The sequence below is a fragment of the Centruroides vittatus genome, unplaced genomic scaffold (assembly GCF_030686945.1).
Source record: "Centruroides vittatus isolate TY-2023 unplaced genomic scaffold, ASM3068694v2 contig_742, whole genome shotgun sequence".
Lineage (NCBI taxonomy): Eukaryota > Metazoa > Arthropoda > Arachnida > Scorpiones > Buthidae > Centruroides > Centruroides vittatus.
Window position 1 is genome coordinate 762,209 of NW_027122478.1, and position 10,989 is coordinate 773,197.

At 26.9% G+C, this 10,989-nt stretch overlaps 1 protein-coding gene across 5 annotated transcripts in view; it reads left to right on the forward strand.

The window, feature by feature from the left end:
• Nucleotides 1-10,168, forward strand: part of LOC136981046 (vinexin-like) — a 32,096-nt gene extending 21,928 nt beyond the window's left edge. For all 5 annotated transcript variants that reach the window (XM_067277314.1, XM_067277315.1, XM_067277316.1 and 2 more), the window contains 13 exons: nucleotides 554-717; nucleotides 1,044-1,124; nucleotides 2,876-2,961; nucleotides 3,039-3,094; nucleotides 4,431-4,541; nucleotides 4,616-4,730; nucleotides 4,820-4,930; nucleotides 5,002-5,122; nucleotides 5,201-5,237; nucleotides 5,312-5,393; nucleotides 5,495-5,586; nucleotides 7,294-7,461; nucleotides 10,070-10,168. In XM_067277314.1, the coding sequence (XP_067133415.1) occupies nucleotides 554-717; nucleotides 1,044-1,124; nucleotides 2,876-2,961; nucleotides 3,039-3,094; nucleotides 4,431-4,541; nucleotides 4,616-4,730; nucleotides 4,820-4,930; nucleotides 5,002-5,122; nucleotides 5,201-5,237; nucleotides 5,312-5,393; nucleotides 5,495-5,586; nucleotides 7,294-7,461; nucleotide 10,070 (1,225 nt within the window). In that variant the 3' untranslated portion in view covers nucleotides 10,071-10,168. The remainder of the gene's footprint in view (nucleotides 1-553; nucleotides 718-1,043; nucleotides 1,125-2,875; nucleotides 2,962-3,038; nucleotides 3,095-4,430; nucleotides 4,542-4,615; nucleotides 4,731-4,819; nucleotides 4,931-5,001; nucleotides 5,123-5,200; nucleotides 5,238-5,311; nucleotides 5,394-5,494; nucleotides 5,587-7,293; nucleotides 7,462-10,069) is intronic.
• Nucleotides 10,169-10,989: the final 821 nt, after the last annotated feature.

A 10,989-nucleotide genomic window follows, 5' to 3' on the forward strand; every position in this document is an offset into this window, starting at 1 on the left:
TTAAATAAATATTAGACATAAATAAAAATGCCTAAGAAAGAAAGAAAGCCTTTTCTGTTCTTCTTTTTGACTTGTTCATTTTCTTCTTTTAGAACAGGTTTTTGATTTGTTATGCTGCAACTAAGTTGTGATCCGACAGATTTTTTTATTCTGAAGAATAAATAATCTTCATAATATTAAAGTAGGATTGAATTCTTTTGAAAATCTGATGATGATAGAAACCAGTTTTTAAATATTTATTCTTGAATAAGCTTTTTTTTATGCTTTAAATGTTTGTGTATTTATCTGAAAAATTTGTTGATTTTAAAAGGAGAAACTGTATATTTCATAAAATTATATATTTTGTATTTGAAACAAATAATTAAAATAAACATTTTGATATTTTCCATATATTAATATGAAAATAATAATAAAATTTACTCATGTTATATGACAAATTTTGCAATAATATTTATATAAAATGAAATATATTAAATTTTGAATTCTGTAGTTTGTTCAAATAAAATTTTTGATGATGAAAATTTAACGTTGTATTTCTTTGACGTGCTTACAGTGTGTATAATGATGGATATGATTCAGATTCCACATTAGTTCGTAAAACAGGAAAACAACACACATTAGATCCTCAGCAACAAAAACAATGGTATCAGAATATTCAGAAAGGTGGAGAAATACCATTACCGGGTCTTTGCAAACCTGCTCCACAAAAGCCTCAAGGTAAAATAATTTTTTTTGGATTCATATCATTATATATATATATTGTGAGTATAACCATAATTTTCAGGAAAAGAGGGATCTGAAAATTTGCTATTTTATTTAATTATTTGGAATTTTACATCTCTGCTTAAGATCTCAAATAGAATGTGTTTAATGAAATAGGAATATTCTATTGTTGAAAAACTGCAAAATTTACAGTTATTTGCTTATGGTTTTATATCCACTATATATGTATATATTAAATTATTTGATATGTATACATTATTTGATGTATTAAATTATTTGATATGTATATATTAAATTATTTAAAAATATTTATTTTATAGAACCAGTTGTCGGTCCACCACCTCCAGTGCCTTCAAACTGGGATGCTGATAGTTATTACAGAATATATGCACCGAAACCAGGTTAATTAATTAATTTTAATTAAATTGTGATGATTATTTATGATCTTGAAACATTAAATCATATTATAAATGTTCAATTAAATTTATAAATTTAATTTTAACAAACTTAAAATCTCTGTATTGTCTGACATTTGCTTTTGTTTCAGATTCATTATTAAAAAAAATTAAAATAGTATATCATATTAGTATTTTTTAAACAAGATAACAAAATACAGTAAAATTTGCAAAAGCTAGAACTATATAGGACTCTGAAGCTTAGAAATGATTTTTCTTCAAGATTTGTTTTACCATGTTCTAGCCTGCCTATGATGGAAAACCTGCTTAAGCTAGAAAGTTTATATTCTAATTATAGTATTTGCAATATTTATTGAAACAACCTCAAAAAGGAAAAGGGAGCAAAAAAGAAAATGCACTTTCTTGTTTGGTTGAGAATATTTACATGAAAGAGTGTGTGTTCAAAGTAAAACTTCTCTAAAAATATGGACTCTAGATGCTATCTTGATTTTACTCTCAAGCTCTTTCCACATTTATTTTAGACATAATTAATGGTATTACTGAAAATACTGACTATTATATGTTATTTTTTAAAAATTATCAATGGTTTTAAATCAGCAGAGCAATCTTCCTGTTGATTTAAAACCAAAATGGACTTAAGCCAGAAACACGTGTGACATACATTATAGATACAGACAAACAGAAAACATTTCCTGATGTTTTTATCAAAATTGAACACAAATTCAAGTAGTACAATTTTCTTTTTTCATGATAAACAATTTTTTATTTGAAATGTAGCCAATAGGAGGTTGATCACAATGACATTCACTTTAATCACCAGGCCCCATCTAGATTAAAAAAAATGGCAGAAACTGTTCACCTGTCTATATAGAAACCAAAAGATATTTAAATCTAAATTTGTTGCAAGATTTGTTGTACATGTTCAAGATTATTTATTAGTTTATAAATTTTTAATAATTCTATTTTGACAAGAGTCAAATATCAAACAACAATCATATTAATTATATTTTATGTTTTAGCATGTTTATAGACATAAACCATTTATCTCATATTTTCAAAAATGTCAGGTATGGTAATGGATTTTAGGAAATTTTTTATTTGATAATATTTAATTAAACTAAATAAATGTTGATGGATTTGCCTTCATTCTTAATGTTTTTTCAGACTTTTCTATTCCATACCTGTTTAAATTCTATCTTTGACAGGTTATAACTGATATGAATTAATAACAGATGTTGAACATACATAGCTTTCTGTTTACTTTCTCACGGGTTCTGCCATTGATAGGTTGTTTTCTGGAAAAAATTTGATGATAATGCCAAAATAATTGCAGTTTTCTAGCTTTTATAAGTTTTTCTGTCTTAAGGAGGTTCCATCTCTTGCAGGTTTTATTTATAATAATTTAAATTTATAATATAAAGGCAGTAAAGTTTTTATGATACATTGATTTTAAACTGAAAATTAGGAACATGTTTTAAGTATTTTCATAGGAAAATGACCATCTTTTGTATTAATCTATAAATTTTTAATAAATATAATGAATTAATAGTATATAAAATTTTAACTACCATTTTTAAAACTTCCTAACTTGTCCAACAGCTATGCCATTTTTATGCATATAAAACTACAGTCAAGATGGTTAATATTCTTAATGTAAAATAACTAAATAACTTACAAATGAATGATTTTTCTTTTACTGTTAAATATGTGAAATAAAAGAAAATAAATTGTTACAGATGACTCTCAAAGATACACATCACCATTACATAGTCCAGTTCAAAATGTCAAAAGACCTGAAAGTAGTAAACAAAAATTGCAAGATGTAAATACTTTTATTGTTACTTGTATTGATATGTTAATGATACTTTTATTATAGAATTCTTTTAATACTGATTTTAGGATTTTCTTACCAAGTTGGATGATGTAATTTTAAATAAATGTGAAGATAATATAAGGTATAGAAAATTCTCACATTAGTATGCTTGAAAATAATCTAGTGATATTTTTAATTATGATTATATTAAAATCTAATTTTACTTAATTAATTATTAAATTAAATTAAATTAAATAATCATTCCATTTTAATTCATTATTAAGAATTTATTAAAATTAATTAATTACCTAGTGTCATAATTTCCTTAATGAGTTGGATGAATTTCTAATTAAAACTTAATTTAATTTGTAAATTGTTATTAGTTACTATTCTAGTATATTTTATAGACTTAAGTCAGTATATGACAATTATAATAACTTCCTGATTTTATTTTTTAAATAAATGAGCCACAAAGCACCAAAAAAATCACATTCTTGGAGTAATTTGAAAAATAAACTGACAATTTTAGAACCTGAAGAATTTAGAACCTGATTTTAGAATTTTAAACTGCTATTGTAGAGTTTTTTAAACTTTCACCAGTTGTATGTAGTTTTGAAAAAATTTTTGAGATTAGACAACAACATAACTGCATAATTATTGATGGTTTAAAAATTTGTTGTTTATTGCAACAAATTTCATCAAATGGCACCAGTGATTTGAAATTAATTTAGATTAATTCATCATCATCAGTTTGTGTTTGATGTAGAATGAGGCAAAGTCAAGTGGAGACTACTTGCACTGCTCAAAATATGCAGAAGCAATTTCAACAGGAAAAATAAAATTGCTTATTGAAATCAGACTTTTTTTTCCTGTTTCATTCATCTGATTGATATTTCTTGGTATTTTTCAGTCATCATTAATACACAGCAATTGGAAAATATTGATCTAGACATCTACTTATTCATTAGTGCATTAAAATATGTTTGATAAATTCATAGTGTTAATAAATCAAATACATTTTAAATAAGTATAGAATCAAAAAAGATTAATAAAATTTTATAAATTAGATTATGATAGAGTTGTTTAACATGACTAGATCAAATTCTTATCATAAAATATTATTTTTTGAATATACAGTAGATTACTACTTCATGAATGCTCATTGTAAGGCCTTCAGCTTTTATAATTAATATAAATTTTCTCTTATGATTGTATGAAATGTTTTCTTTATATTATGTAATACCATAGTAGAGTGGCCAATAAAAAAAAAAAAAAAAAAACAGTATTTTCAGAAACAGAACCTCAATACATTAAGTTTAAAGGAAATTAGAATCTGATTTATAATGGTGTCCAGAAATTAATTTGGTTGTAAAAGTGTAGTCTACTGTATATATTAAGCTTTTCTACTAGAATAATTTAGAGATTACTACTATTTCACCAATAGTAAACTTTCTTACCAGTTTTTAATAAATTTCTAGGCAGTCTTCGAGCAAATCACCAAATGGAAATAGTTCACTTTCATTACAAAATGTACCTGTTTCTCCAAATAAGGTTGTTATTTTATATGATTTTATTGCACAGTCATCAAGGTAATCATTTTTTATACCATTGATTATATTGGTATTGTAATACTAAAATATTTATTGTTTTTTTTTCTGTATAGAGAACTCTCTTTGAAGAAAGGTGATGTTGTTAATATTCAGAGGAGAATAGATAAAAACTGGTATGAAGGAAAAATTGATGGAAAAACTGGCATTTTTCCAGTCAGTTATGCTGAGGTATAAACAAATTATGTAGTACTGTCTATTTTTAAGGAGATGCATTGCCTTTTTTTACATACTTTCATGTTTTTTTCCCCCTCTTGTAGCCAGTTTCATCAAAATCTTCACAGAGGCTATCAAAAAAATACATCAAAGGATGGGCACGTGCAAAATTTGATTTCATTGCCAAAAATCCAGTTGAATTGACTTTGTATAAAGTAAGAGTTTTATTCAATACTTAAAACAAAAATATTCAAATTAAATTAACAAATATATATTGATTTTTCAGGATGATATGGTATCTTTAATAAGAGAGGTGGATAGCAATTGGTATGAAGGAAATTTGAATGGAAAGACCGGAATCTTTCCTATTTCTTATGTAGAAGTAGTTTCCGAATCTGAATATTCTGGTATTGTGTTACAATTTTCTTTATGAACTTTTTAATTTCATAATTATTTCAAAAATAATTTTTATTATTTTGTGATAGCAAAACCATCAAAACCATTAATGCCATCTTCTACATTGTAAGTATATAAATTATAAACTTAAAAATTTTACAATTTATTATATTAACAAAATTAAATCATTATATGCTCAGAAGTCCTGAAAGAAATGGGAGAAATGAAGTAGATATAAACAGAAATGATATTGAAGATGCAGAAATCATAAATAATGAAAAGGTTGTTTATTTAAATTTTTAAAAAGTATTAAAATACTGTTTAGTAATTTTCTATTTCTTCTGCTAGGTTATTATTAATAGAACTTTTTAATTTTTGACTAGGTATTTCCAGTTAATGAAGTACTTCCATCAAGGAATACTCTCACAAAATTTAACTTTATGGAATCTGAATATAACAACAACAGAGTTTCACCGTAAGTTGGTTAATTTAAAGTTATTTGAAGGATTTATAATAGAATTTTTAAAGGCCATAGCAGGATAAGCATGAAGTAGATAATGGGATGAAAATTGGCCCAAAAGTACATATCAGTGAATGATTAATTATTGAATATTGAACCAAAGTTTTCACAAGTTTTGAGATTATGCATGAAAGCAATATTTTGAAACTTCAAAAATCACATACATAAGATGTTAAAAAATTTTTTGGCTCAAAATTCGAATGAAAACTGAATAATGAGGCAATTTCAAAAATTTCTGTGAATCTTTATAGTACACTACATCTATCTATATTTGGTTTATGGATGTCACCTTCTGACCTCCAGGAACCCTTTCCATCTCTCTCTATCCATACATTATTCCTCTTTAATCTTATTTTCACTACATGCTAACTTTAATCTGTTTGTACCAAGTTTGCCTGGGTCTTCCTCTCTTTTTCTTTTTTTGTGGAATGGAATGGTGTTTTCTTTTTTCCTTTCTTTATTCCATTGACATTTTCAATTAATTTTTGATGTGAAATTCAAAACAAGTTAATTAACACATTCAAATATGATTTTATTGAGTGCAAACTAATTCACATCTCATTAGCAATATGCAATCAGTGCTGGAATTTGGAGACAAGTTTAAACTTGCATAAAATTGTCTGATAATGTATGTCTTGTATAATGTGATTCTTTATAATGTGGAACATATATCCACATCTAAATATATAAAATTACTTGTCCTGACTGACTGAGTCACTGATTGATTCATCATCACTTAACCTAAAGAGGTGAAATTTGGTACACAGTTAGGGTACGTCGTGAAAATGCACACTAAGAAGGAATTTTTCGAAATTCCCCCGTGGGGGGAGAGGGAGAGCATTAAGGCTTAACCTGAAGAATGGCTTCTACTGTACTGTTTTAGATGCAATTTTTTGTTTCTGATGGTAATAACTTAATTTCCAAACGTACAATATTTACGTATTATGATTTTTTAACCAAATGTTCAAACTGTCTTAAATTCGAATTTGTTACTACATATTTGTTCGATTATAGAACGACTGCAAACATTCTAGAAAATTGATCAAATTGAAAACACTCAATTACATTAGAAGATTCTCAGTAATAAGGGGTATGTGTATAAGTAATTTTCAAAACTACGGAATCCCATAATATTTGAAACTTGAATTTAGGTGCATTAGCAGTCCATAGTTTGAAACAAACAAAAATCAGTAATTTTACCAAATTAGCAACAACTAATGATTGAGAATCTTGTGAAGTACTGAATGAGGGCTATTTCTATCAAATTGGAAAATGCTTGTGGGCAAAAGCTAGTTGTTACATATCCACACGGGAGTCTGCTCTACTTAGTTATTACCAAAAGTAATGGTTACTCATTGTACGAAAAGTGTTACCAGGTTAGGAAATTTATTATATGCATTTTGTAATGATGTTTTTGTTCTTGGGGTTTATTTAATCTACAATAAACTACTCCTTTCTGAAAATTTTTAAATGAATTTTCATGTACCCAAGCATATAAGCATAGATTTATCTATATATATAGAAGTCTGAGTATTTCTGTATACATTTAAACCAGTTTCTAACTATATGTGTTTTGAAACATTGACAATTATTTTGAATACATAAAAATAATATGTAAAATAATAGAAAATTGAGTTATATAAAAATTAACTTATTTTTTAGTTATCAAGCCTTATATGCCTACAAGCCACAAAATGATGATGAACTGGAGTTAAAAGAGGGTGATGTAGTATATGTTGTAGAGAAGTGTGATGATGGATGGTTTGTGGGAACATCTATGCGTACTGGATTATTTGGAACTTTTCCTGGAAATTATATAGAAAAAATTTAGTAAGTAGTTTATGTATGTTTAAACTAATTTTTCTGTTATCTTAAAAAAAATGCTAATTTACAAAGGTTTATTAAAGGAAGATGACTACTAACTCAATGAAAATGAAAATTGATCTGTTATTTTAAAAAATTATAAAACATTACTATAACATTGAATTATTGTTGATTTTATTCTGTCTTTTCAATAATTATGATCATCTATTTGAAATTCTCAAGAATTTTTTTAGTTTTCAGCTATAGCAGTGGAATGAAACACATACACAAGATCCAGAGTCCATATGCTGGACTCTGGGAAAAACTATAGTTTAACACACAACATTCAACTTTGTAATATAAATTTTTCCTTATCTTCAATAGTTAATTTTTGGAAATCAAGCATTATTGGACATGACATCAATATTTACTATACAAACGTATTCCCATTTCTCCAAAATAACTCAAAATATGCTACTGGAAGGACAGGTTTTTTGTAGTGTAACATTTTAACAGAATATGAACATTTACAACTTCCTCTTGAGATTTGCATCAGGATTAAAGATACAAATTCTATAATGGAATGTATCAAACAGAATGTCTGCAAAATTCAAATTTATATCATTTAAATTTGAATAGACTAAATTTTAATTCAAATTCTGCAGAATTTTTTTTCATAAATTGATAAGTTCAAATAGGTTCAGGGGTCACTCTGCTAGTTTTATTTTTATTTTTCAAAGTGGTTGATTTAAAAAAAATTTTTTTTGCCACTTTACCAGCACCTGCATTAAATTTAGCCTTATCAGTTTAGAGTCTGGAAAGTAAAAGTAACATGTTAAGCTGTCACTTAGGAATTTTTGAATAATGTTATTTGTATTATTTGGAATTATTCATTTAAGCATTATAATCAAATTTTTTAACAGTATTTCACATGTTCTGTCATGTAAAAATTTTTATGCTTTAGTCTACTGAAAAAAGATCAAAGTGAAAAAATTTCACCCAAAAATTCCCCAGCCTGGAAATGCTGTATGCATTGCATAAAAACTGCCTTTGGTTCTCAATGTCACTTCATGCAGAAATTATGTGATGACATTGCTAGGTGTGTGGTGCATGGGATTCTGCCACACAGGATCTTGGTATTCTGCTATTTTTCCAGCATGACCCCCTGTAAGTTATAAATATGACTGAACCAACCAGGAAATCAAAGGTGGGAATAGGCAAGATTAGGGTGTTAAGTCGGATCAAAGTGTGCCTACCATGCTTACAAAATTTGAGTGTTGTCTTTAAAGCATGTCAGTTAGACAACTGTGTTAACCATAAAGATCTCCAAGGCCTCTAAATATCTGTCATCATCATTATGCTGGGTGTAACATATCAACTTTGTTGTCAGAGGTGTATATTATGTTAAATTACCAAAAATCCAAATTCTTTCAGTATTTTGGGATACAGACAAGTTTGCAGAGGATTTTCTCTTAAGAAACCTCATAAATTAATTTTTTGCGTAAACAAAATGTTATCATTCCTTTTAAAATGAAGGAAAGTGAGGTTAATCAAAAATCCTAAAAATTTTGATAAGCAAATCAAGTGTGCTCTATCAAATACTATCTCATATTTTCAACTTATGGTATTGGCTGTAAATGGGTTATCCATACCAAAAGTTGAAATTTTTAGACAGAACATGGTATTTTTTTATCTCCATTGACTGTAAAATGATGTTGAAAGTGTGATGAACATTCCTTCTTGACAAAACCTTATTATAAGCTACTACTATAAATATTCACCAGCTGAAAAATATTGTGACAATATCAACAGATATAAACATTTACATTTACAGTTACTGCCTATCAAAGGTGTCAGTGATTTATGTAGCCATGTCCTACAAAGTTCTTTTAGCAATGAATTCTTTTTCAAACAGAATAGATGCTTGCTTTGGTAAGAACAGTGCCAAATAGATTATGCCAGAAGAGTTTACATGAACAAAAAATACTATGTAGCAGTAGTAACTATTTCTGTTAGTTCAGTATCAATTAATTACATGATTATTGTGGCAACATTTTTTTGTTTTGCCTACATCTGTGGTATGTTACAAAATATTTTTCTCTCTGCAAGAAAATATTTTTAACAGTATCACAATTTCAAGATCATTTTATGATTAATGGAAATGTTTGAGACAAAATTGTCTTAAAAATAATTAATTTGGATTAAACTCAGTATTTTTTAAAAGTTCCATCAAAAAAATTCCAGAAATGGACTATCCAGGCCAAAAGTTGAAGTTTAAAATATCAACATTTGAAAGAGAGTACCTGATTTACTTAGCAACATTTTTAGGAATTTCAATGAAGCTTGCTTCCCTTCATTTGAAAAGGGTTGTTTGGGTAGTCTGTGTCACCCTGTTTACAATAGAATTTGTTATCACTAATTCTGATAATGATATGTTTTGGGACATATCTTTAGGTCAGTAAGTTTATAAGGTTAGATGTCTTTTCACATTACCAGCCACATGTTATCAGTTATCAATTACTTGTATTTCATGCTAGTTATTGTTAATCACCGTATTGCAAATAATATTGAATGAATTATTAATATTAAACCTTCAAATTATGTTAACTACATTTCAGTTTTTTTTTAATTGCAGGTATTTTATGAAAAAGCCTTGTATGTTTTTATGTCTCTCAAGAAAATGCTTTTTGTATAGTTTGTCTTTCAATGTAATAAATAATAAATTTTAATTGTTTTTACCTGTCTCAGTGGCATTCTAAATTATCAAAACCTTAAAAATGAACTGGGGAGAAAGTCAAGAAATTTTAACTCTTCAAGAGTCCTTATAATCTTGTAATTCACACTTCTTTTCAAAATAAACAGTATTAAATAGTCCAAACATACTAAAATCAGTAACAGTAATATTACACTAAATCCTTGATTTAATATAATATTACTGTTACTGATTTCAACTTCTTACTTTTAATGAAAAACTACCAATTTAGGAACTAATTTTCTGTAATTAATCGAATTTCAAAATTATTTATTTAGTCACATCAAAAGTCATGGTTATAGAGCCTCTTTCCTCCCACAATACTACAGAATAGAAATGAAAAATTAATATTTGCAAGCCCATCCATTCCATACTTAATATTATGAATTGCAAGGGTTTATAAAAAGCACGGTCTTATCCTCCCAATCAAGCCTCAGCCATCATTATACAGATTACTTTGTAATGACAGATGTTTTTTTCAACATTAGAGAAGTCAGGCATTTACAACAAACAAGCACAGACACAAGGCAATATATAGGTTCTACAAACAGAAAACTTTTATGTTGCTGATACAGATGAACATCAGAGGGTTAAAGAATCAAATGTTTTTGAAAACTGGACTTGGGTCTAGGGGCCTCCTAACATTCGAGACCTCAAAAACATGCAAAATTGAATAAAGCAACAAGTAATAAAATTATTATAAACAGTAAACAATCAAAAGAGATGTTTGATAAATTTTATTAAATATAAATATAACAATATGTTTAGCAGAGAAGGCTAATTGAAAAAATTTATGAACATTA